Source organism: Ambystoma mexicanum, chromosome 10, assembly GCF_040938575.1.
Source record: "Ambystoma mexicanum isolate Mex_15411 chromosome 10, UKY_AmexF1_1, whole genome shotgun sequence".
In the NCBI taxonomy this organism is placed as follows: Eukaryota; Metazoa; Chordata; class Amphibia; order Caudata; family Ambystomatidae; genus Ambystoma; species Ambystoma mexicanum.
The window spans coordinates 1198770374-1198798178 of record NC_090932.1 but is presented as its reverse complement, the minus strand read 5'-3'; the positions used below and the strand labels follow the sequence as shown (position 1 = coordinate 1198798178).

General features: G+C 50.3%; 1 protein-coding gene across 10 annotated transcripts in view; it reads right to left on the bottom strand.

Annotated features, from left to right (window-relative positions):
* The window catches only part of TAOK3 (TAO kinase 3), a 2703337-nt gene that overhangs the window by 1746246 nt on the left and 929286 nt on the right, over positions 1-27805 (bottom strand). For all 10 annotated transcript variants that reach the window (XM_069619192.1, XM_069619190.1, XM_069619185.1 and 7 more), the window contains one exon: positions 14762-14875. In XM_069619192.1, coding sequence (XP_069475293.1) covers positions 14762-14875 — 114 coding nt within the window. The remainder of the gene's footprint in view (positions 1-14761; positions 14876-27805) is intronic.

Genomic DNA, 27805 nt, shown 5'->3' with positions numbered 1-27805 from the left:
CTACATGAGGCCTCTGGCCCTGCGCTTTCCCTTGCACTGCCCCCTGGCTACTCCATCACCAGACAAGATCGCCCCTCTAAAGGTGGAGGTGTAGCAATCATCGCCAAAGACGGCCTCACCATCAGAAAGGTAGAAAAATCCCTACACAACAACGACTACCTCCAAGTCAAAATCAACATCTCCCCCCACTGTACCATTGCGGTTCATATTGTCTACCGCCCTCCAGGCCCAACAGGAGACTTCCAAGCCTCCCTCATCCACCTCCTATCTGATAACCTCAAAAAACACTCAAAAGCCATTCTCCTTGGAGACATCAACCTAGGCCTCCTGGACAGAAAAGACCCAGCAGCCAAATCCCTTGACTCAGCCCTAAAAACAGTAGGCTATAAGAACACCATCTTTAGCCCACCATATCATCACCTTTAGCATCCTCACGCCCGGCTCTTCATCTCCGCCACCCTTACCCCTACCACCATGCCTCGCAAGAAGCTCCCGTCAGCTCACTAAGGAAAGGCTACTGCCCTTCCTCCAAGGCCCAGCCTTCAGACCGCCTTTCTCCACAGACCCAGAAGCGCTTGCATCACCCTATGATGTTGCCATCAAAGCAGCTATCAATTCCATTGCCCCGTTTAAACCTCGTAAATCCAAACCCACCAACCACTCTAACTCTTGGTTCACACCAGATCTGCTCACACTCCGCAATGAAAAAAAGGCAGCTCTTACACAGTGGCAAACGTCACACACGGACAAAGATAAGCTGATCTTTAAAGCCCGCTCTACGGTTTACAAAAAAGCAGTCACTCAAGCAAAAGCCAAATGGAACCAGTTACTTAACTGTAACTGTTGTTCTCCAGCATGGGTCTGGCATGGATTCACATGCTCATGAATATTCCCTGTCGTCAGGCTGGGAATCCTCGGTAAAGAAAAAATCAGTATTAGTTTCGTTTCTGATCTGTCTTTCTTAGTAGTAACCAATCACTGATCGCTGGGTCATACTGCCTCCAGCCAATGACTGCCCTCACCCTAAGCCCCGCCCCTGGCAGCCATCCTCAGATTTGGTAGCACGCCAAGAGGCAGTATGACCAAGTGAAGAGCCGCAGAGGGGTAGGTGGGAGGGTTTGCATGTGAATCCATGCCAGACCCATGCTGGAGAACAACAGTTGCAGGTAAGTATCTTGTTCCTTCTCCAGCATGGGGTCTGGCATGGATTCACATGCTCATGAATAAAAGAATACATAGCAGTATACAAATGCACAACCGCGGGAGGTGGCAACAGGCTCAACATTAAGCAATACAACAACTCAACATTAAGCATCTCTTACCTCCTCACCAGGCTCACCTTAAGCGAACAGGTTGCGCAGCACTGCTTGGCCGACCCTAGACTCCTCCCTGGAGTCTCAATCGACGCAGTAGAATCTTGTGAAGGTGTGCGTCGACCTCCACGTAGCAGCCCTGCAGATGTCCAGCAGGGGCACACCAGACAGGAACGCCGTGGTAGCAGCGATTGCTCTGGTCGAATGGGCTCTCGGACGGCCGGGCAGCGGTCGGTTTGCCAACCGGTGACAATGCATAATGCAGCCCGAGAGCCATCTAGAAATGGAAGTCTTCGAGAGAGCCTTCCCTTGATTCACAGACCCAAAGTTCACAAACAGTTGTGACGTCTTCCGAAAACTCTTCGTGCGGTCCATGTAGAACCTCAGCGCTCTAGCTACATCCAGCGAGTGCAACGTCCTCTCGGCCGGCGTCGAGGGCGACGGAAAGAAAACTGGTAACACCAAGGGCTCGTTGAGGTGGAAGTCCGACGGCACTTTGGGCATGAAGGAGGGGTGCGTCCTCAGCACCACCCTCGTGCCATGAAAAGTCAAGTATGGAGGCTTGCAAGATAGGGCCTGAATCTCTCCCACTCGTCGTGCAGAGGTGATAGCCACGGGGAACGCTGTCTTCCCTGACAGGAACTTAAAAGGCGCCGAATGCATAGGCTCGAATGGGGCCCCCATGAGCCTGGTCAGCACCACATTAAGCTCCCACGCCGGGGCAGGGGCCTTCACCGGCGGGAATGATTGGAATAGTCCCTTCATAAATTCCTTTACCAGGGGATGAGACCACAAGGACGCCCGTCCCGTAGTCCTGGTATATCGGGAGATGGCAGCCAGATGTATTTTTATGGAGGCGTGAGCCAGTCCAGCTTTGGCCAGCGACAGCAAGTACGGCAGCACTTGAGGGGCCGTAATCCGCAGAGGGTTAATCTTCTGTGCGCGGAACCAGACAGAGAACCTCTTCCATTTAGGACCGTAACACTTGAGAGTTGAGGACGCCCTGGCCTTTGCAAGAACCTCTCTGCAATCAGCCGGGATATCGTACCCACCACACTCTAGTGCTGAAGGAGCCAGGCCTGCAAGTTCAGTGACTGAGGGTCGTGGTGTAGAATGGCGCCTCCTTCTCTGGAGAGAAGATCCGCATCTGCCGGCAGCCTGACTGGTGGGGACGTTGACAAGTCCGGAAGGTCCGGGAACCAGATCTGCCTCGGCCACGCCAGTGCAACGAGGATCATCCTACACCTGGACTTCTTGAGCTGGTTGATGAGGCGGAGCAGCAACGGCAATGGAGGGAACGCGTATAGAAACAGGCCATCCCAAGGGAACGAGAAAGCATCGCCCATGCTCCTCGGCTGGGGGAACCTGCTGGCGAACCTCTGGCACTTGGAATTCGTCGCCATCGCAAACAAGTAGATCTGGGGTTTGCCCCATCGTCGGAAGAGTCAATCCACTTGATCCTGGTGCAGTTCCCACTCGTGGCACGAGCATAGCTACCTGCTGAGTGAGTCGGCGATGGTGTTTTTTATTCCTGCCAGGTGGAAGGGAACCAGAAACATCCCCTGGGCGACGGCCCAGTGCCATAGATCCTGGGCCTCCTTGGATAGGGCTGGGGATCTGGTGCCCCCCTGCTTCCGTATGTAGAACATCGTGGTGGTGTTGTCGGTGAAGATCCTCACCACTTTTTCCTTGAGGGACAGGAGGAACGACTTGAGCGCCCAGAACACTGCACGGAGCTCCAAGATGTTGATGTGAAGAGACCTCTCCTCCGGGAGCCAAAGGCCTCTTGCTTGGAGATCTCCGGTGTGGGCCCCCCAACCCTCCAGAGAGGCGTCCGTAGTCACCGTCTCCTGAAACGGCGGGGTTTGAAAGTCTGTGCCCGTCGTGAGGTGAGCCCGGGTGCCCCACCATAGGATCGCCGACCGAACTCCTCATCGAGGGGGATCCTGTCCTCGAAGCAGCCCCCCGTCTGAAACCAGCGGGTGTCGAGGAACTCCTGCAGCGGACGCATCCGAAGTCAGCAAAGGGGTACAAGGTAGATGCATGAGGACATCATCCCAAGAAGGGACTTGATGGACCTCACCCTGGCCACGTCCGTGGCTAACAGTCGTCGTACCTTGCCGAGGATGGTATTGGTCCTCTCCTCTGAAGGGGAGGCCAATTGCTCCACTGTATCGAGCTTCGCCCCCAAAAACAGTGCTACTTGCGACGGAACCAGGTGGGATTTGGGGTAGTTGATGGAGAACCCCAGCCCCGTGAGCAACCGGAAGGTCCTCGCCGTATGATCGACGGCGAGTTCCCATGGCCTTGCCCGGATTAGCCAGTCCAGGTAGGGGTAGACGTGGATCTCCTGAAGGTGCAGCCGCGCCGCCACTGGTGCCAGGCACTTGGTGAAAACCCTGGGTGAATTGGTAGTGGCGTCCTTGAACCACGAACCTGAGGAACTTCCTGTGCCTTCTTAGAATGGGGATGTGGAAGTAAGCATCCTCCAGGTCCAGCGACGATAGGAAGTCGCCTTCCTCCAGCTGTCCCAGCACGTGCTGGAGGGTGACCATCCTGAATTTCTGTGCCTTGATGTACTTGTTTAAGCGGCGCAGGTCCAGGATGGGGCGCACACTGCCTGTCTTCTTCCTGACGAGGAAGTACCTTGAGTACACTCCGGAGCCCCGGAGCCTTCTGAGGACGAGCTTGATGTCACCTTTCTTGAGCATCGCCCTTACCCCCAACAGCAGTTGAGGGACGTGATTTTCCTTCCTGGCTACGGGAGGAATGCGAGGGCACTTCTTTTGGAATTCCAGCAAGTGCCCGTTGGCCAGGGTGTCCAGCACACAACGGCCGGTGGAGATGGACTCCCACACGCCGACGAACTTCGTCAGCCGGCCTCCCACCGGGGTGCTTCGGTCGGGGCCCGACAACACGGCCGGGTCATTCTTGCTTCGAGGCGGCCTTGCCGCCTTGGCCTCCTTGGCGATGACGACGGGAACCCCCTGTAGGCCTCCTGGGAAGAGGAGCGGGCCGCCTGGCGGTAGGTGGAGGAGCCACCGCTGGATCCTTTGGAGGCACCCTGTCTGCCTCCAGAGCTCCGAAAGGGCCGTCGCTGCTGAAGCACCCCAAGGCCCGGGCCGTCTCCGAGTCGGTCTTGATGGCCTGTAGAGACTCATCCACTGCCTTATCAAAGAGGTTGTTGCCGTCGAACGGCATGTCCAACACTCTGGTCTGGACGTCCTGGTGAAAGTCTGTCACCTTGAGCCATCCTCGTCGTCGGAGGCAAACTCCGTTGCCCAGTTGGCGAAATCCGGTATCGGCAATGTCCGTTGCCACCGTAATGGCGTGATCCGACGCCACCTCGCCCTCCTGCAGAATCTTTTGTCATCAGGCAGGAAATCTAGCAGGGGAGCTAACTTGAACCAGAGCTCCCTGTCGTAGCGGGCCACGATCGCTAAGGCATTGGCCGCCTTAATCATCGTCGTCGCCGCGGACGAGATGACTCGTCGTCCCATAGAGTCCAACTTCTTACCCTCGCTGTCCGGCGGGGAGGTGGAAGTTGAAGACGCCGCGCCCACTGCCTTCTTCTTTGCCGCTGCCGAGACGACCGAGCCTGGCGTGGGCTGGGCCCTGAGGCATAAGGGGGCAGCATCGGGGACTCAGTACTTCTTCTCGTACCTGTCCCTCTTGGCTGGTGTTGTGGCAGGGTTCTTGAGGACAGCAAGCCCCTCGTCCCAGATGTCGTCGAGTAAAGGCACCGCGAGGACCGTCTTCCTCTTAGCCTCTCGTCGCTGGTACAGAAACCCCTCCTTTTTCTGTTCTTCAGGGCAGAGCTGGAAGAGCTCGGATGCCCTGGTTATCATGGCGTGGAAAGAGCCAACCTTGTCGGCTGGGGACGACCGCGGGGGAGGCGACGACGGGATGTCCGCTGTGTCATCACCGCCACCGTCGTCGTCCGTCCCCGTCACCGTAGCCGTATCCTCTACCGGCGAGGGGGATGAGGGGTCCGCCGGTCTCGCAGACACGAAGGGCGGAGCAGGGTGGACTCTCCTCTGCTTGTTCGGAGGGCTTCCCGACGGGCCTGATTCTGGCTCCTCCGTCGGGGTGCGTGGTAATCTCGTACTTATCTCGGTACATAAGGATTGGATTGCCAACAAAATGGCCGCCAAGCTATCCTGTGGCTCGGGCAATGGCTGCGACGGACGGGATGGCCGCTCCCGTGGGCCCTGTTCTTCGTCCTGCTTGCTATCATTGATCACGTCAGTAGGGACCGTCCCCTGGGATCGAACCTTCTCGAACCTCTCGTTGAGGTTTATGAACCTCTCGTTGAGGCCTATGGACCTTTCGTTGAGGCCCCTCTCGGTCTCCACCAGTTCCTCCTCAGAGCCTGATTCTGAGTCTGTAACGGCCACCGCCCCCCCTCTTTTTCAGCCGGGGGATTCACGGGGGTCTTAGCGATGGGCTGGAAAGAGGATTCCCTCCGCGGCGGCAGGGATACTCTGGGCCCAGAGGCCGTTTCCATTGGTGTAGTCTCAGCCGGCTCCGCCGGGGTCGCAGAGACCACTTCGGTAGAGGCCTTAGCCGGGTGGATCAAGGCCCTCACCACCTTAGGTGCGTCCTGGGCCTTCGCCTTGGGGGCAGGGTCAATGCCTCGCTCCCCCTTCGAGATCGACCGGGTCCGCTCCAGCGGCCTACCCGGGTTCTCGGACTTCCTCTTCCCCAACCCAGAGCGCTGGCTCGTGGTCGAACGTGGCGGGGAAGTAGCGCCCTGCTTGGCAACCGAAGAGCCCGACCTTTCGGCGCTCCCAGAGCCCGCGGACTTGCAGTGCTTGGCCTTCTGTTGGGCCCCCGTCGCCGGGGCACCCTCAAAGGACTTAGAAGCCCGCTCAGACTTCTTCTTCGCCTTTTCACTTGCTGTGCTCTTCTCCAGCCAGGTGGCGAGGCGGGAACGACGATCTTGTTTGGTCCGTTCCGAAAGGTTCTTGCAGAACGCACAGTCCTTCTCCACGTGCGTCTTGTCCCAATGGAGGCAGTAGAGACATCGCGAATGCTCGTCCTCCTTGAAAACGTTATTTAATCCGCATCCAGGGCAGTTCCTGAACAGCTTGGATCCGGGCGTCAAGCTCCCTTTGTCCTGGGCCATGTCTTGAGTAGGCCGCAGATCTTCCGGAATCCTCCAAGAAGTGTAAACTTGATGATAAATTCACCCTTGAGGGGCGTAGAAGAATTCCGAAACGGGTCCCCATTATTGGAAGTAGAAACGGTGGAGCTCGAGGCTCGATTAAACCGAAAAAATGAGAAATTCTCCTGAAAAACATGAAAACACAGTAAAAAAAAACTCAAGAGCTAAACACGAGGACTCCCAACACTTGAGGGTGCGGTAAAAATCTGAGGATGGCTGCCAGGGGCGGGGCTTAGGGAGAGGGCAGTCATTGGCTGGGGGCAGTATGACCCAGAGATTTGTGATTGGTTACTACTAAGAAAGACAGATCAGAAACAAAACTGATACTGATTTTTTCTTTACCGAGGATTCCCAGCCTGACGACGGGGAATATTCATGAGCATGTGAATCCATGTCTGACTCCATGCTGGAGAACTTTTGAATCCAGAATCTCCGAGGCCCAATCTAGCACAAAAGAAATCTTTGCCATTTTCAGGGAGCTAAAGACTCCCCTGCCCACCCCCAGAACTTCACCAAAGACAAAGCCTGGTGCGACGAAATTCAAACGGCCATGCTAACCAAACTGAGCCGTCTCCAAAACAAAATACTAGCTACTAAACAAGCCCTGCCTAATACGCATATCCCTGTCCCACCACCAACCTCGGACCCCCAACCCTTCTCTTTCAAATCCATACAGGAAAAAGACATCATTAATATAATGAGGAATATCAGACCCTCTAATTGTAAAGGTGATGCCTGCCCAGCCACTCTCATCAAGGACTGCACTGAAGCGCTTGCTCCCTTCCTGATGGCCTTTGTCAATGCCTCCTTTGCAACAGGGAAAGTCCCCGCCTCCCTCAAGGAAGCATGGGTCCGTCCCCTTTTAAAAAAAACAACTCTCGATCCCACCTCCCCCAAGAACTATAGACCCATCACCACTGTCCCTTTCCTCCTCAAAATACTGGACAAAGCAGCCTACCTGCAGGTTCAGCACTTCATCGAAGAGAACAAACTCCTGGGACTCCGCCAATCTGGCTTCCGCCCCAGACATGGGACGGAAACCGCCCTACTTGATCTGAAAAACCAGATGGACGATGCTAGAGACATGGGCAAACCAGCACTCCTCTTACCTCTTGACCTATCTGCGGCGTTCGATCACGTAGATCATGACGTCCTATGCCACCACCTCTCCTCCACTGCCAAGTTCTCCCCTGACGTCACAGCATGGATCACCTCCTTCCTACAAGACAGAACCATGCAAGTATTCTCTGACCTAGCTTCAGCCTCACCCACCATCATACTTTGTGGTGTGCCCCAAGGCTCTTGCCTCTCCCCCACCCTCTACAACATCTTCACACAACTCCTCTTCCTCATCATTGACCCTATGGGTATCTCTTACACTAACTACACGGACGATACCCAGATCCTCCTCATCCTCACCGGCAACTATGACACTGACTCTATGACCCTTAACAACCTCTACAATACCATCCAAGCCTGGTTGGCAGACAATGGACTATGCCTCAACTCGGACAAGACTGAACCCCTACTGGTAGGTTCCCCCGACACGCTAAAAAATCTTGACTCCCAATTTAGTCACTTCACCATCGACAGCATCAAAATACCTGTCTCAGACTCTGTCAAAACTCTTGGAGTCTATTTGGACTCCAACCTATCCATGGACAGACAAGTCAACGCAATTGCCTCCTCAGCTGCATATCATGCTAAACTTATCAACGCAGTCAGGTCTTTTCTCTACAAAGAGAACTGCACAAACATAGCCAGAGCCATCACCGGCTCCATGCTAGACTATTGCAATGTACTCTTTCTAGGAACATCCAAAAAAAACCTGGAGAGGCTACAAGTCATCCATAATAGTGCTCTCTGTGCAGCTCAAGGCATTGCTAAAAGGGACCACATCTCTGAGGCCAGAAAACTAGCCCACTGGCTCCCAATAAAGGAGAGAATCGTGTTCAAAACTCTGACACCCAAGTGCATCCATCTTACTGCTCCTGACTACCTCTCACAAAGAATCCACCCCGTCGCCTCTACAAGATCAACCAGATCACCCTATACCAACATGCTCTGTGTGCCATTAGTAAAAAGAGCTAGAGCGGGTGGATCCAGCTTCCCATATCTCACACCTAATCATTGGAATGCCTTACCTCCCACTATCCGAAGTGAGGCCTCCCCCCTCCCTTTCCGTAAAGCAATGAAAACTATCCTCTTCTCATAAGGTCCCTTGTAGCGGCATGAATACTAACCATAGAACCCACTGCTTAAACTGTAATGACCAATCAATTAAGCTGTAATGATATCTAGGTTTGTGTTTTTCTTATATAATGTGCCATTTACTGCTACTACGCCTGTACCTCTGTAACTGAGCTCATGCAAGTAACAGCGCCTCAATGCCCTTGGGCTGCTTGCGCACTATATAAATATAAATAAATAAATAAATAAGTACCCTGTGTTTGAATGAACCAGTGTTTTACACAAAACACTTTACCGCGAATACGATTGCGATCACTTTTTGACAGTTCGGTCTACTAACTAAACGCGTATCCGTGACATGAAATGCTACCGGGGCAAAAACACACTTAGCACTTGAGATACTCAGAGGGAGTTGGAGGCAAACATCCCAGGCAATATTTTGGTTAGGCAGACAGAATCGAGAAACACTCATAGACAAGAGTTCAAAAGTCAAAGGGCCGGAGCCAGGGTCAAGTGACACCGGGGCCTGTTGCCAAAGATCACACAGATAGTTCACGATTCAACGTAGCCAAGAGTACTTTGATATTGTCAATGTTCGGAAGCAAAAGTTATAAGAAGGAGGGAAGACAAGGGCAAGCCTTGGAAATGAAGAAAAGGGGTTCACCCAGTTTCCTCAAGCAGAACACAGTACCTTATTCCAATGATGCAGCTGGTGGCCTGGCAGTTGTTCCTGTTGGTTTCCCGCAGACCCATGATTCCTGGAGCTTCGTTGTGAAGGAGGACGTCTGAAGGGGGTCTGCACCACACAGGGATGAAGCCAGCAGCAGCTACACGAATAAAAGGTGTGTTCCTTAAAAACACAGGAGAGGCTCTTCAAATGGCTATCCGGACCACTACAGCTGTGTGCAGCGATTTCGACCAAGGAAGAGGATCCTCTGGCTGTGGAAGACGAGCTGGTTATCCCCACCAGGCTCAAGGGAAGAAGACTCCAGACTGGATCTCCTCTTAGTCGTTGAAGGGCAGATAGCTCAGGACTGCAGCAGGGCTTCACCGGGACGGGGTAGTTGCAGCAGCCGTCGTTCTCTCAGCTTCTCTTCGGTTCCTTGTAGTTCCAGTGGCGACTCTCTGACTTCTAGCCCAAGAGACCTGCCTTTTATGCGAAAAACCCCCATTCACACAGCCTGCTTTCAATCCCCCAGCAGGGGGGTTGTCAAGCCCGGACAACTACCCTGGCCAATCATGACAAAGTGTGACTTGTGTTTCCTAGGATACCCCATGCAGGGGGTGACTACACCCCTCCCTCACATTCAGCCCACCTAAACACCCAGGTGCCTTGAGGAGGGCTTCTAGGTAGAAGCCTGCCAAAAGACAGTGAACAAAGAAGGCAAACCTAGTTTGCTGCGCCAAGTAAAACACAAGAAGGAGTTTAACAAATAGAAATAGTGAATAAACCGCACCGGAGCCAAACGAAAAAGGATTTGGTCAAGAGGGTTTAAGGTTGAGGCTACCACAATAGCCTTCAATGTTACCACGGTTATACAAGATAACTGTGGTAGAAATTTAGGGTAGATACCACTGCCACCAGCCATGTCTAAATGTTAAAAGAGTGAAACAATGCTCTAAGAGGTACAGATGAAAAGAGTTAAGAGTTAACCCTTCCAGTACTCCATGTAAGATGGGGTGTACTGGATCTGTGGTTAGTTTTGACTAAGTAAAGTTAATGGTAACTTTACCCTTTTCTGGGGGACAGTAGTCACCTCAGAAATGGAGTCGGTGGGAAGTCTAAACGACAACCCTGTGCCACTGCACAGAAGGTGCGGTGTGACACACACAAAGAAGGGGGCTACTGAAGTGGGGTACTCCAGAGCCCACAATCCCAAAAACAGGTAAAAACACATAGCAAAATACAATTAATAGTGGTGAAAAGCTCACACTCTTACCAAGTGGAAAAAGAAACAACTCCAGAGATCCAGCAAAGCTGTTGAGGGACTCACTATGTAAGGGAAATTAGCCATGAAATGAGAATTCTCCCTAACACCTTTTCCGGCATCAAGGATCTAATGAATAATGGATTTGATGCTGGAGTGTCACCGAAACCTTTTTCACTGGCGCCATTGATGGGACGCTCAACATCGATGGCAATTATGGCGCAGTTGGCGTTGATGTCGAGGGCTTGGCGGCATCCAAGGCTTATGGCTCGACAGACAGCAGTAGCCCAAGTGGATTTCTTAGTGGGGCAGAATACCCTCTAAGGGGAAGCATCTGACGAAGTCGAAGATGGCAACCTATGGTGGCTCTTCTTGGACTTCGACGACTATGAGGAGTGGTAGGAGCCATTCCTCGATCTCGACCTCTTAACAGCATAAATATAGACAGTGTTGATCGGTCAATGACATTTTCAACCCACAATCTCGATACTTCTTGAACCCGGTCTTCGGGGGAGTCCCTGTCGACAAAGACGACAGACTTGATTTCTCAAAGTAATGAAGCCGTTTGTAACATGGCTCCCTTTCTCAGCATGGCTTGTACCTCCAGAAGCAGCTGAGGATCGTGGTTTTCTTTCGTGGCCACAGGTGGGCAACAGGGGCACTTCCTTTGGAACTCCAGATAGACTCCCACACGCCGACAAAGTTCACCAGCCGACCTCCCACCGGGGTGCTCAGGTGGGGGCCCGACATCACAGACGGTTCAGTCCTGTTTTGCTGAGGCCTTGCCACCCTGGGCTCCTTGGCGACGACAGTATCCACCGGTCTTGTTGCAGCCTCTAAGCTTCCTGCGACGAGGAACGGGCCGCTTGGCGGTACGACTAGGAACTGCCGCCGAATCCTTTGGAGGCACCTTGAGATTTGCCTCCTGAGGTCCGAAAGGACGGCCGTCGCTGATGGAGAGTGCCCAAAGCATGGGCCGTCTCGGTGTCCGCCTTGATGGCCTGTAGTGACTCGTCCACTGCTTTGCCAAACAGGTTGTTTCCGTCAAAGGGCATGTCAAGTACACTGGTCTGCACATCCTGACGGACGTCGGTGGCCCTGAGCCAATCGCGCCGGCAAATTCTGTTGTCCGTCTGACGAAATCCGGTATCAGCGATGTCCGTAGCTACCGTGATGGTGTGATCCAAAGCCACCTCGCCCTCTTGCAGGATTTCCAGGGCTTCCGCCCTCTTGTCGTCTGGGAGGAAGTCTAGGATAGAAGCGATCTTGAACCACAGCTCCCTATCATAGCGGGCCACTATCGCGAGGGCGTTGGCCGCCTTGATGGTCGTCGCTGCTGAGGAGATGACCCGACGTCCATGGCATCTAGCTTCTTCCCCTCGCCGTCCAGTGGAGAAGTGGAAGATGACGCCGTCGCCCCTGCCGCTTTCTTCTTGGCTGCCGCGGAGACCACTGAATCCGGGGTCGGTTGCGCCCAAGGCACATAGGAGCGGAGTCCGTGACCCGATACTTCTTCTCGTACTCGTCTCTCTTCGTAGGGGGCGTGGACAGGTTCTTCAAAAGGGACAGCCCTTCATCCCATATGTCGTCCAACAGCGGGACTGAGTACGGTTTTCCTCTTGGCTTCCCGTTGTTGGTAAAGAAATCCCTCTTTCTTCTGTTCCTCGGGGCACAGCTGGAAAAGCTCTGAGGCCCTGGCAATCATGGCGTGGAAGGAGCCAATTTCGTCGGGAGGGGACGCCCGGGCGGGAGGTGATGCCACCGTCGTCCATCACCATCATCTCCGTCCCCGTCTCATCCCTCGGTGGAGGGGATGGAGGTGAAGGATGGAAGGGAGGTGGAGGATGGACTCGCCTATGCTTGTTCGGCGGGCTCCCCAATGGTCCAGGCGCCGCTGGATTGTCCGCTGGGGGTAAGGGCAACCTTGTCCTCATCTCTGTACACAGGGTCTGCAAAGCCATCAAGATGGCTACTGAGTTGTTCTGTGGCATAGGCATCGGTTGCGACTGGAGTGTCGGCTGGGCCGTGGTGTCCTCTGTTTCCTCCTCGGCCCACTGCTCCTTGTCGGCTCCACCGTCGCTCTCTACGTCCGTCTCGTCGGGATCCTTCCCGTAGGTCCTGACCTCCTTGAACTTCTTGTCCAGGATAGCTTTGACGCCAGACAGCTCATCCTCGGAGGAGGTATCTGAGTCCGTTAGGGCTACCGTGCCCCCCCTCCTTCTCATCCCAGGGTTTCACGGGGGTCTTTTTTCGATAGGTTGGGAAGACGATTCCCTCTGGGGTGGCAGGGAAACTCGAGGCCCGGAAGTCGTCTCCACTGGGGTCGCCCCCGCAGGCTTTGCCAGGGCCGCCACAGCTCCCTCAATGGAGGCCTTATCCGGGTGAATCAGGGCCTTCACGACCTTGGAAGCGTGTGAGGCCTTCAACGTCGGGGGAGGGTCACTGCCTCGCCCCCCCCCCCCTTGGCTTTCTCTGTCGGGATTTACCGGGGCTTCTTCCGAAGCTTACCCGGGTTCTCCGACTTCCTTTTCACTGAGCCAGAGCGTTGGCTCGTGGTTGTCTGCATCGTTGACATCGAGCCCTGCCTGGCAGCCGAGGAGGTGAACAAACGGCGCTCCCGGTGCCCGCGGACCCGCGGTGCTTTGACTTTTGTTGGGCCCCGTCACCGGAGCGCCCTCAAAGGTCTTAGAAGACCGCTCGGACTTCTTCTCACCTGCTGTTTTGCTCTTCGCCTCCAGCCAGTCAGCGAGTCGTTTGCGACGGTCCTTCTTGGTTGGGATGGACATGTTCTTGCAGAATGCACAGTCCACCTCCATGTGCGACTTGTCGGCATGCAGGCAATTGAGGCACCAGGAGTGTTCGTCCTCCTTAAAGACATTCTGCAGTCAACATCCTGGGCAGTTCCTAAACAGCTTGGATCCAGTGGGTGTTGAATCTCCTTTGTCCTGGGCCATGTCCAACGCGGAGTAGACCTCAAAGATCTTCCAGAATCCTCCAAGAAGTGGAATTCAATGAAAATTCGACCTTGAGGGGCGTAGGAATTTCCGAAACTGGTCCCTGTTAATCGAAAGAAGAATCGGTGGAGCTTGAGAGCTAAGCACAAGGACTCCCAACACTTGAACGTACAGTAAAAATCTGAAGATGGCTGCCAGAGAGGCTTAGGTAGAGGGCAGTCATTGGCTGGGGGCATTATGACCCAGAGACCAGTGATTGGTTACTAGTAGAAAGAGTTCAGAAACGAAACAAACTGATTTTTTCTTTACCGAGGATTCCCAGCCTGACGACGGGGAATATTCATGAGCATGTAAATCCATGCCAGACCCCATGCTGGAGAAAAGGGACTAGGTCTTAGAGCCGGAGGAAGCGGACGCACCTGCTGACTGCTACAAGGGAATATTGATGTAGAGAGGTAGCCTCAAACAATTACTGCCCGGAGGAATGCATTACCAGCCTGGCAAGGGGGAGAGGAGAGGTGGAGAACTGCTAAGCCCTGGAAGAGGAAGGCTTTCCAGAAGGGCACAATAGCCCCTGTTAAATCCTTGGGGTGCATTGAAATAGCCTAAGCCAAAGTCTTTCAGTGAGTCCTAAGTAAGGACTGAAGCCGGTGGCATCAGGGCCAGAAAATATCGTTTGCCTGAAAAGGACTGAGGGTAGAGAAATACTCCTTAAACCCAAGGTTCAGGAGGGACCTCTTGTGAATTCCAGGGAACCCCATTCTCAGCTAGGACCGGCTGTGAATCCAGAGAAACCTAATGTCTAGGAGAGACTGTAGGTGAAAATGAAACATCACATGGTCTAGGAATTCCTGTTAACCTTAAAGACCAAAGAACAAGGAGACCATGAGTGAACATTGAAAGGCTCGGGAGAGGGCTAAGAAGAGAAATCTGTGAAACTGAAAACCTGAGAGAAATCCTAGGTCAGATGGTGAAAGCAGAGAGGCTGTAGAAACCTTCAGTCTGTGAGTATCTCTTTTCTGACCATTGTGTTCAGAATAAGTATAGGTGTTTCTTCTTAGTTAGGGAAAGTTTGAAATGAATTACTGCCATATTATGAATATTTTCTCAGAAAATGTTCAAACACTTGATGCGGATTCGATATTTATAATGCTTAACAGTAATTCAAAAAGTACATGTGCCCTTTTACATTTCAGATGTAGTACTTACCAGTAAGGAGTTCCTACAAAAGAGTTGGCAGGAGAAGCTATGGATGCAGATCCAAAATCGGCCAGCTTGACCTGGCCTGGCTCTGTGAGGAGAATATTACCAGCTTTGACATCCCTGAGGAAGAAAAGAGCACAGGACAAGTTTAGAAAGTTTATTAAAAAAACTGCCAAGTATATAAATCCTTGATGGGGAAGATATAGGTAGAGACCGATTTAAAATAGGTGCTTCAGTGATACACTGCATGAGTCTATGAAAGTAATTTTTATTACACCCCATTTCAGCACCTATCGATGAGAGCCATGCAATGATCTTTGATTTAATGTTATAGTTTGTGAATTTGATCAGGCAAAATTAGATTGTGAGGTACAATAATTTTAAGGAACTGTAAAAGGCAGCACAGAGGAAAATACCTTGGAGTTACAATTCTTCATGTGTATGTCTTCCCCATGCCCCTCTACCACTTTTTATTTGTTTGCAGAACATTCATTCTGACCAACAGAACAAACAAATTATGGCGCACTAGACTTGCAAAGATTGATGCTGATTGAAGTTTTCATGGATAATCTGTAAATGTTGTTGGGGCTTCTTGATGGACCGTATTCCGGTTATTGTAAACTGGCGACTTGTCATTCCATGACCCAGATCAGACCGTGTTGCTGTTTCTAACCAAATCAGAATCTTTCTTTAATGAAAATGGTTATATAAAAGTAAGTAGGAGGAAGAATCCTGAACAGAGTAACATACATATTCATATTATAGTGGAGTGGTTACCGCCCTATAGTTAAGGTGGTTGCCTAAATCCATATGAAATTCGAAAATTCTATTGCCAATAGCTTTCGACTTGCATGATGGATTTGGCTGATATTTTCCAAAACAAAATGTTCTTCCCAGCAGTCACCAGACTGGACATTTTGGGAAAGATTTGCTAAAAAATAAAACAGTTTTTAAGAAAGCAAAAATAAAAACAGTTTTTTGGCCTACTCTCATTCATTTTCAGAGAGAAAAGGTCAAAATGTTATCCTGCTGAAGCGCAAAAACTGTTGGACGGAATTGGACCAAATAAGAATCAACTTGAGCACGAAGCGTTGACTTAATTTGAAGGACAAGTTTGGTGTTATTCCATCTAGTCATTTTAAAATATTTGACGGGGAAGAGGGTGCTCCCGTCTCCCAAAATTATAGCAATATCTCCCATAGAGCTTTGTAGCAGGGAAGCTTGTCAGAAATGAAAAAAGGCACTCAAGGCGAGCGATAACCACGGCTATAACAAGGGGAATGCAAAAACGATAAGTGGGGGAAAAAGCTATTTGGAGGAGAAAAAAGGATGAAATTGCACCAGGCTAGAAGTGGGGATGGTGAAAGAGGATACCATGTGAAATGCGGGGCATAAGAGTGGTCTAGGGACCAAGTTATAGTTCAAACGTTTTTGCATTATCGTGTTAATTCCACGATTATTCTGCAAGATAACCCCGGCTACAACAGAAAACGCGATCAGAAATGAAAGTGTGTCACACGAAATTAAGAGGGACATGGGGTAAAGGGAGAGGGCTAGGTAGGGAAAAAGCACCCGAGGGGGGCCATGGAAAGAGGAGGCGGACACCTGGTGAACCTGGTGAGTGCCTGTAAGGTCAGGGAAGTGTTTTGGATTTTTCAATCTTTTCAGATAACCAGGGGAATACCACGGGCATTGGTAGTTCATTGCCACCACATATGTAGTTCGTGCCGGAATAGGAAAAGTTTCATAAAAATATACAGTGATCACATCTACTTGGCATGGGGAACTGGTCTCTGTGCCACTGCACATGGCCAAAGGCTATGGCTAGTGGGACTCGAAGAAACCTATTTGTGCAACATGGACAGTGGGCACAGCCAAAGGCTTAGCCCACTCTCCATGGCCGCAGGACATGCTTAGTGGCCCCCAAATAAACCTATTGGTGCAACATGTACACGGATGCAAGTGAAAGCCGTGGCCACTGTTCATGGCCAAAGGCCACCTCTAGTGAACTTGAAAGACACCAAGTGTTTTGAAATATATAGAGTCGGCACGGCCGAAGACCATGCTCGCTGGCCAGGCTGAAAGGCCATGGCGAGTGGGTCCCAGGGAACTATAGGTGGAACATTTACAGTGGCCATGGCTAGTAGCCCTTGAATAAACTAGGGTAAAACAAAACCCTTGAAATTCACTGAAAAAGTCCACTAGAGTAAGTCCACCTTAATTAAACGCCCCCTGTTGCGCAGCGTATGACTGCAGTGATGGCATCACAGATGACATCACTGATGAGATACAGAGAAGGCCATGGCTAGTAGGCCCCAAAGAAACTAATTGGTGCACCATGTACAGTGGCCATGGTTGAAAGCTATGGCCTAAGGCCATGGCTAGTGGCCCCCCTTTAAGAAATCTATTGGTGCAACATGTACAGTGGCCACGGCCAAAGATTTAAAGAAACAAGGGTAGACTACAATGAATGCTAGAGTAGCATGGTACCTTGAGTTGAGTGTGCTCTGGGTGTAAATGGTAAGGCTTTCCTGGCCAGAGCGCAGCAAATTTGAATGCAATTTACAATCCATTGTGAAATAGCTGATTTGGAGAAAGGATCCCCTTTCTCTTCCAGCAGCTAAGGAGACAAAGAACTGATCTGTCTGCCTTATTGGTTTTGTTTCATTCAGATAGTACATCACCTCCCTCCTAACATCTAGTGTAAGAAGGGACCTTTCCGCAGAGTTTTGTGGGTTTTGATAGAACACTGGAAGTTCTACTCACCGATTGACATGAAAGGTTTAAGTTACTTACCTTTAACTATTGTTCTCCAGCATGGGTCGGGCATGGATTCACATGCTCATGAATATTCTCCGTCGCCAGGCTTGGAATCCTCGGTAAAAGAAAAAACATTTTCACTTTCACTGAAAATCTGTATTTCTCCTCTAACCAATCACAGTCCTCTAGGTCATACTGCCCCCATCCAATGACGGTCTTCTCCCTAAGACCCGCCTCTGGCAGCCATCTTCAGATTTGGTAAGTACGTAAAGTGTCAGTATGACCAAGAATAGCCAAAGAGGGGCCGAAGGGAGGGTTCACATGTAAATCCATGCCAGACCAATGCTGGAGAACAATAGTTGCAGGTATGTAACTTAAAGCTTCCCCAGCATGGGGTCTGGCATGGATTTGCATGCTCATGGATAACAAATACACAGCAGTACACATTACACAACTACGGGAGGTGGCAGGGCTCAACAGAAGCAATTCACACTTACCCCTGGAACAGACTCCGCCAAGCGAACAGGTTGCATAGCACTGCTTGGCCGACTCTGGAGTGCTACCTGGAATCCCTGTCGACACAGTAGAACTTTGTGAATGTGTGCCTGGACCTCCACGTAGCAGCCCTGCAAATGTCTAGCAGGGGAACACCAGACAGGAACGCCGTCGTTGCAGCGATCGCTCTGGTGAAATGGGCTCTCAGACATCTTGGTAACAGTTGGTTCACCAACCATTGGCAGTGCATGATGCAGCCGGAGAGGCACCTTGAAATGGAAGCCTTGGACAAGGCCTTCCCATGGTTCACAGACCAAAGTTCACAAACAATTGAGAAGTGTTTCGAAAACTCTTTATGCGTGTCATGTAGAATTGCAAAGCACAAGCAACGTCCAGCGATTGCAAGGGCCTTTCCCCCGGCGACAAAGGTTTTGGGAAGAAAACAGGCATCACCAAAGGCTTGTTGAGGTGGAATTCCGACAGAACTTTCAGAAAGAGGGGTGCGTACACAGTACCACCCTTGATTCGTGGAAAGTCAAGTACGGTTGCTTTCAGGATAGGGCCTGGATCTCACCTACACATCTGGAAGAGGTGATGGCCACAAGGAAAGCCATCTTCCAGGACAAACTTAAGTGTGGCCTGCATAGGCTCGAAGGGAGCCCTCATGAGCCTTGTCAGAACCACGTTAAGTTCCCCCGCCAGGGCAGGAGCTTTCACCAACGGGAAGGATCAGTAAAAGACAGTTCAGAAACTCCTTAATGAGTCAGTGAGACCACAGTGAGGCAAACCCCAGGGATCTCGTGTAGCAGGAGATAGCTGCCAGATGTACCTTGATGGATGCGTGAGCGAGCCCAGCCTTTGCCAAGGACAGTAAGTACATCAAAATCTGAGGAGCCGTGACCCTCAGACTGGCACCACATAGCAAAACGTTTATTTTTTATTTTGATTGTTCGCTTGTTAGACGCTTATACAGGAAGCAAATACCGCTTTCAAACTTATGGCCGTAGCACTACATAGTCGACAACGCCCTGACCTTGGCAAGGGTCTCCATGCAGTCTGCTGGCAAAACATAACCTATAAACTCGTAGGCTGCAGGAGCCAAGCCTTCAGTTTCAGCGATCCAGGGTTGTGATGAAGGATTGCGCCTCGCTCTCTGGCATGAAGATCTGAAACCACAGGCAACTTGACTCGAGGCGCCGCTGTCAGGCCGAGAAGGTCTGAACACCAAATCTGCCTGAATCGCACAGGAACCCCACAGAAAATTCAAATAATATTAAACAGACTTCAAGTGAATGGCTGGGAGGAAGGCAAAATCAGATCACATACAACATATAATCAAAAAAGCCATTTTTATTAATATCTTATAAAAACATATTAAACTTGGAAATTACACCCATAATTCATGTTGGGCTTTCACAATGGAAAAAAGGCACTACTATATACACTGCTAAGATATTATTTTATGTACACCAACTATATGGTCAAAGTCACACAGAAAAATGCTGGAGGGGCAGAGCTCCCGCCAGGTGAAGAGGATCACGTGGAAGAAGGCTGTCACTCGCGGCAAAACCAAGAATTCACAATCAATCATGAATCCGCGAGACATGATATCTTTTCGATATTTAACGGAACGACTTGAGGCCCAGAATACCGCCTGTAGCAACAGGATGTTAATATGCAGATCCTTCTCCTCTGGTAGCCACAGGACCCTGGCAAGTAGACGTCCGGTGTGTGCTCCCCAACCTTCCAGGGAGGTATCCGCGGTGACCGTCTCCTGGTATGGGGGTTTTGAAATCCCATGCCTTGGCCGAGGTGGGAGCGCGCACCCACCACCCTATTGCCGGTCGGGGACTTTTGATAGTTGATGGAGAATCCCAGATGGTCGCCTTTGTGTGTTCGTCGGCCAGCTCCCGCGAGTGGGAGCGTATCAGCCAGTCGTCCAAGTACGGGTATACATGTATGCCCGTAGAAGGAGATGGGCTGCCACTGGTGGCAGGCATTTTATGAACACTCTTGGGGGCGATTTCATGCCGAATGGTAAGGCCTTGAACTGGTAGTGCTTTCCCTGAATCATGAAGTGTAGAAATGTCTGAAGTTTCTTATGAATGGGGACATGGAAATAGGCATCCTGCAGGTCCAACTACGTCACGAAATCCCCTTTCTCCATGGCTGAGCATGTGCCTCAATGTGTCCATCCTGAAATTATGGGATTAAGTATTTGTTCAGATGTCGTAATTCCAGGATGGGTATGCAGCCCCCTGTCTTCTTTTGGACTAGAAAGTATCTGTAATAGACTCTGGAGCCGTTGGGTAACTAGCTCTATCGCCCCTTTTCATAGCATGGCTCGTACCTCTTCCAAAAGCTGAGGGATATGCTGCTCCTGGCGGGGAACCAGTGGAATAAGAGGACACGTGCGTTGGAATTCCAGTGGATGTCCTTGGACGAGAGCGTCCAGAACCCATCTGTTGGTGATATTTCGCCACTCGCTGACTAACCTCGTTGTTGGCCTCCCACTGCAATGCATGAGTGGGGGGCCGACGTCTTGGCCGGTTCATGCTTGCTTGGGCACCAGCAACGTTGTCCTCCCCTAACGTAGGCCTTTGAGCAGTCTCTTTAGGCTTCTTGCATTGAGGACCGGGAAGGCTGTCTGTAGGACGTTGAGAAACCTTTTGATGACCTGCTTGATTTTCCCCTGGAGGAGCGAAAAGAAGACAAGCAGTGCTGCTGGAGAGTGCAGAGGGAAGGTGCGTCTCTGTATCCATCTTGTTGGCCTGGAAGGACTCGTCGACAGCCTTCCGAAACAGATTCTCCCCATAGAAGGGCATGTCCAGTACCTTCGCCTGGACCACCTGATGGAAGTTAGTGGCCTTCATCCATCCCTGTCGAAGGCAGACACCATACCCCATCTGACAGAACCCTGTGTCTGCGACGTCCACTGCCACCATGATGGCATGGTCGGATGCCACTTCTCCATCCTGGAAGAGGGCGAGGGCCTCCATCTTCTTATCGTCGGGTAGGAACTCCAGAATTGGTCCTAGCTTGTACCACATTTCCGTCGTACCTGGCTAGGATCGCCAGGGCATTGGGCGCCTTGATTGAGGATGCTGCCGTGTAAATCACTTTCTTCCCCATGGAGTGCATCCTTTTCCCCTCGCTGTCCGGAGGGACTGGCGACGACGAAGACGGGTTAGCCGACAGTTTTCTCGCAGCAGCCGACAACACAGAGTCCGATGATGGCTGGGACCTCAGGCACTTGGGTGCGGAGTCTGGCACCCTATACTTCTCCAGCCTGTCCCTCTTGGCTGGAGTCGTGCAAGGGTTCTTCATGAGGGCCAGGCCCTCGTCCCAAATATCGTCCAGAAAGGGAACCGTCATGACCCTCTTCCTTTTGGCCTCTCACCTTTGATACAAGAAGCCCTCCCTTCTTGGATTCCTTGGGTACCAGCTGGAAGAGCTCGGATGTCTTGGCGACCATGGAGTGGAACGATCCCACCTCATCGCATGGGGAAACCCTATGAGGAGCACACAAATGTGGCGATTCATTATCCGCCGGGACAAGTCTTCATCCCCATCCGAAGTCGTGGCTGTATTCGTCCCCATATCAGAGTCCACTGGGGGAGTTGGGGCTCTAAGTGGCGGAGGCGATTCAAATGGGGGCGTCAAATGGCATGTCCACTTTTTCGTGGGCAGTTGGTCGGGGACCTGGGCCGCTGCAGGTACCAACGGCGGGGGCATCCTCATCTGGATCTCTGACAGCAAGGTGTGGAGAGTCGATAGAATGTTTAAGGATATGTCCCTCGGCTGAGACAGTAGAGGAGTAAAACTAGGATTTGGGTCGGTGTCTTAACCCCTTCTGGGGTGCCTGTAGCCTTCGCCAAGGCCTCTGCGGTGGTGTTGCGCCGTGGGGCCAGGGACACTTTCTGAACCGCAGGAACCACCCTCGTAGGATTAGCGCCTGCAGCTGTCGTGGTAGTGGTAGCTGTCGACTGAGTCATCGACGAAGACTTCGACTGTGCCGGGTGAGCCTGCTTGGGCTGCAAGGTTGCCTTCTCCTCCGCCCATGGCTTATTGGATCCCTCCCGTGGCTTTTCCGGGGTGGATGACTTCCTCTTCGAAGAGGAGCTTGATGGTAGGCTGGCTCTGGAGGCAGAGGGTGATGTTTATCACGCTCTATCCACTTTGTGACCCGCATCAGTGGCGAACCCAGTGGACTCGGACTTGCAGATCTTAGCCTTATTTTGGACCCCCACGCATGGGGTGCCCTCACAGGACTTAGAAGACCGCTACTTGGTCAGGCCGGTCCTGGACGAGGCAAGGCCTTGCACAGAGCATGGGTCAGAGGACTTGCTCCAATAGAGCTATGCCTCCAGCCTAGAGTGACTGTCTTTCGTCGTCTTCTTAGAAAAACCTTAGCATACCTTGCACTCTACCTCCTTATGGTGCAGGTGTAGGCAGCAGTGGCATTGCAGGTGCTCGTCTTCTAAAACACATTCTGTGGCCCGCATTTGGTGTAGGGCCTGAAAAGGGACCTTCCTTCTGTCTTCCCAACATGGTCTTAGGTTGCAATGTAGGCCCAAAATGGCCTTCTAGAATGTTCGATGAATCTTCACCCTTGAGGGGTGTGGAACTTCACGACAACGGATCCCTGTTGCCGGCAGATGTGGAAAGAGCACACAAATCGTACAAATAGCTCAAAGAGCAAACCTGAGGACACTAAACACTGAAGCGTGTGGTAGAAATCTGAAGATGGCTGCCAGAGGATGGGTGGGGTAATATGACCAAGAGGACAGTGATTGGTTTAGAGGAGAAATACAGTTTTAAAATGAAAGTGAAACTGTTTTTTCTTTTACCAAGGATTCAAGGATTCCCAGCCTGACAATGGGGAATATTCATGAGCCCATGCCAGAGCACATACTGGAGAATTTAGGAATACATTTCAGTGAAAATCGTGGATGTGTTGTGAACACTAATTTGTCTTTATGAATGGTAACAAATGGATCTCGAACTGAAAGACTTGCAGTTCACTGACTTCTTGTTGAAGTGATGGCTATTAGAAAAGTAGTCTTATAGGTGAGGTGCTTACGACTAGCTTTATGCATAGGTTCAAAAGTTGGTCCCATGAGCTTTCTAAGGATGACATTTAGGTCCCACTGTGAGGGGGGGAGTTGACATTGGAGGATACAGTCTTTTGGCCCCTTGTATGAATGCTTTAACAACAGGAACCCTTCACCAAAATACCTTGCTTTGTGAGGTGGTGTATGCTGAGATTGTAGCTAGATGGACTCTAAGAGAGTTAAACACTAATCCTGACTCTAACAAGTATTGCAGGTAAATCAGAAGTGAACAGTGGATGAGGTTGACATTACTTCTTTTCTTTATACTACACCACATAGCGTTTCCATTGGTTAAAATAACAGTGCTTTGTGTCTGGTTTATGTGCCTCTTAAGATGTCTAGGCAACCATGAGGTAAGTTTAGGTGCCCAAATTCAATGACCTCAGGAGCCAGGCTGCCAAGTTCAGTGACTGAGGACATGGATGGAGTATTGCTCCCCGATGCTGGGACAACATGTTGAAAGGGCTCAGCAGTTTAATTGGTGGTGTGAGAAACCTAAGGGTGTTCTCCCAAGTAGACCCCAAGAATCCATTATTCAGGTGGCCAGGGAAGGGCTGATACTCTCAGATACCAACCCTGGGGGTGGATGAGCGAGGGAGGGAGGATCACCTGGGTAGAACCCGGAATTACGCTCAATACCCCAGGTGAGACACAGTATCACAACAGGGAAGTAGGTGAGGACGACTAAGTCCCTGAAGCGTTTATAGGCTATTCCCACTCATCATCCCTTCCACCCAATGAATCTCCCTTACCAAAAGTAAAATCCAACAACTTCCATAATCCCTGTTTTCACTATAGAAATCAACCAGTGTTCAATCATTTTGCAATGCCACGTAACAGATTACATTTTTGCCACGAGCCAAGAAACTACCCTTCCCAAAATCCCAAATATCATCAGTCCCCTATTTCTAGTTATCCTTCACCATACTCCCACTCTGCATTTTTAGGACACTATCGTTCCTGTCACGTTTCCCCTTTGTCATTCTCCACATATATCACTATCAATCCACACCACTTAAACCCAAACCCAGTTGCATTGGAAAACATCTCTCAGAAGGGATACTGGTAGGGAGGTATCCACATGCAGAGCTCTGAGTATCGGCTAGGTCCCCAAAGGGTCTAGATGCGGGGTAGTCTGAGATCCAGGGATGGAGCTGGGCAACAGTTGGGGAAGCAGAGGGGGAGGGAGGAGGGATAGTTGGGGTGTTTAAGAAGGAGGGAGGGGGGAGTTTGGAGTATTAAGAGGGGACAACCCTACAATCACAAGCCACTGTGTATGAGGAGGAGGGCAGGGGAGGAGGGCAGGGGAGGATGCGGGCGGAGGGGGGAATGGATGATATGGGAGACCTAAAGATAGTGACCTGGAATGTGAGAGGGGTGGATAACTATATCAAACTGAACAAGGTCATGATGTACCCCAGGAGGCAGAAAAAAGATATTGCCCTGTTACAAGGAACTCACTTGACCAAAGATAAGCAAGAGGTGGTGGCGAGAAAATGGAAAGGGACCACTGTGGGAGCAACATACTCAGCATACGCCAGAGGAGTTATAACGCGGATAGCACCACATGTCCCATCCACCATAGAGTCAGGTGGGATGATGGTATAAATGAGAGGGATGGTGGAAAACAGAGAAGTAAAACATCATTGACACTTATGCTCCGAACCAAGACACTACTGTTTACGTCAGGAACTTAAAGGTCAAGATTAGATCGTATATGTATGGAATGGTGATATGGGGGCAAGACTTCAATTGCACATTGGACACCAAGCTCGATAGATCAGATGAGAAGGTCGAGAGGCCCACCCCGGTAGCTAAGGCTCTGAGGCCCCTATTAAGTGATTTTTCGGATAGTGGATGTTTGGAGAATGCACCATCCATAGAATAGAGGATACTCTCACTATTCGGCCCCACAAAACCTGCACACCCGATTAGATTATATATTTGTCGCATTAGAGCTAACAGGAGAAATGACGAGATCAGAATATATAGCTGTGGTCCTCTCAGACCACGCGCCACTGATTGTAACATGGCAGAACTCACCTCCTAGGGCAAGAATCCCGACATGGAGACTCAGGGCCGAGGCCCTAAAAGACACAGTGTTTAGAGAAGACCTAAGGGGAGAAATACGGGAGTACTTTGAACACAACACCAGCAGTGTAAGATCGGCTGGTACGTTGTGGGAGGCATTCAAGGTGGTGGTAAGGGGACAGCAATATCAAAGTCAAAAGGGCTACAAGGCGGTATACTACAGGAATGGCAAGAAACAGAGAGGAGAATAGAGGCCAAAATGCGTGAGGGTGTGAGTTCCCCGTTAGAGGCCAAGACCATACAACAACTACAGCAAGTTTGCAGGGATCAATGGGGTAGACTACGCAATATAAACTATAAAAAATATGTGGAAAGGCAGCACGTGGAAGGAGACAAACCAGGCAGATTAGTAGCCTGGTTGTATAAAAGCGATACCCCTAGACAAACAATCAGAGCAATACAGGGGATGGATGGGCTGATACAAGATACCCAGGAAGGTGTGAATTAATGTTTCTTTGAGCACTATCAGCGATTGTATACAGACATAACCGAAGAGGAGGAAATTGATGTGCTGGAAACATTGACAGAGAGTAATCTTCCCAAACTTGAGGCAGAGGAGAGAGAGAACTTGGAGGCTCCAATCACGTTAGAAGAACAAGAACAAGTTATTAAGCTTTTACCCACCAATAAGGCCCCAGGGGTGGATGGACTCCCAAGCAAATTCTACAAAACATACAGATCGGATTTGCTCCCCCCCGATGTTGGCTATGTTGAACGAGGTGTTTGATAGGGGAACGTTGCCAGAGTCCCTTAGAGAAGCGATTATCATCCCGCTCCTGAAACCCAATAAATCGAGCACCGACAGCGGATCATACAGACCGCAATCAATGCTTAACCAGGACAGTAAAATACTAGCAGCAGTGATGGCCAATAGGTTGAGACCTGTTATAAATAAGCTCATACATCCTGATCAGATGGGATAAATCCCATGCAGGAGCATATCTGAAAATCTTAGAAGGCTCCATCACATTATAGAGCAGACGGAGAAGGGCTCCCAAGAGGTGGCAGTAGTCCAATGCAGGAGCATATCCAAAAATCTTAAGAAGGCTACATCACATTATAGACCAGACGGAGGAGGGCTCCCAAGAGGTGGCAGTAGTCTCATTGTATACGGTGAAAGCCTTCAACTCGGTGAAATGGCCTTGGTTGATGGCCGTTTTAAAAGGAATACGGTATGGGGCCCGCATATTTGAGGTGGGCCAATTGCTATACAGCCAACCATTGGCTCGAGTCAGAACAGGAGCAGTTGCAAGTTAGCATGGGAACAAGACAGGGATGCCCGTGGTGCCCAATGCTTTATATTTTAGCACCTGTGCCCTAGCGATATACCTGAGACAGCATACGGAGAAGTAGGGATCAGCATTAAGGGGTGTGGGGGGGCAACATCTGATATCGATGTATGCGGATGATATGTTACTGTACTTGAGGTATCCTGAGGAAAACCTTTAGTATATTTTGGAGGTTATGGAACAATATGCTAACTGGTATAACAATTAACCCCACAAAATCTAGCATATTCCCCCTCGGTAGATATGTGGGAATACCACAACATAAACTGCCGGTATTGAGAATAAAGTGGGAAAGCTAGACGTTCAGATATCTGGGAATAGATGTATACCACAATGTTAAAGCTGAACACAAGCAAAACACAGAGGGCGGTGTATGAAATCGAAAATAGCATGACATTCTGGGCCAAGCATCCCTTAACCATGATGGGGAGAGTGGCGCTGCTAAAGATGGTGGTACTGCCCAGGCGGTTACATTACTTTGTGAATATTCCATTGTTAAGTGACCTCAATTCAGCACTCCAACTAAGTCAATGCCGAGTCTGGGATGCCCAAGGGAAGCCCTTAATTATATATTTTTATGACAAGTTCATAGATCTGGATGATAAACCCTTGTATAACGCCCCTCTCTTTGAATCCCCCTGACCTCACTGAGCCAAGAAGTAGGTTTGTTTTGCAAATTAAAAGATTTATTTGAAAAATGAAACAAGATATATATCACACTTTTATAAATAAATTAATATTTGATAGCACACTTATGAATATGACAGTGATCAACAATGGATAATATTACACTAGCACACTTTTTTAATTACTTAGGAGTTGGTATAGAGAGGATAAAATAGCTGAGAATGCTTTTATGGTTTCAAGGAAATGCAAAGATGGAAAAGAATGCAGCACAGAAATAAACAGATGGTTTCCACAAGAGATAATATGATCACTTTTTCTTTTGACAATTCACCCCCCCCCCCCCTATGCAATATAAGGAGATGGAAGGAAAGCACACAATTTTCAGGAATACAATCAAATCCAATACCAAATCAGTTCCCCCCTAGCAAGCTTAGAGCAACAGGGATGATTTTAAAACACAGGCAAAAATACTTACATTTGATTTGCAAAAAAGTGAAAATATGCTAAAAAGGATTTTAATTCCCTATAGGAGATTCAGGGTAGGTGACAGCTACTTTGGATTAGTTCAGGGCAACACTAGCAATGATTCATGAGTGATTATCAGGTTGAAAACGAATTACAGCAATGCAAGCAAGAGACAGCTATTTTTTAACGTGTGGTGAGATTGAGCTAGT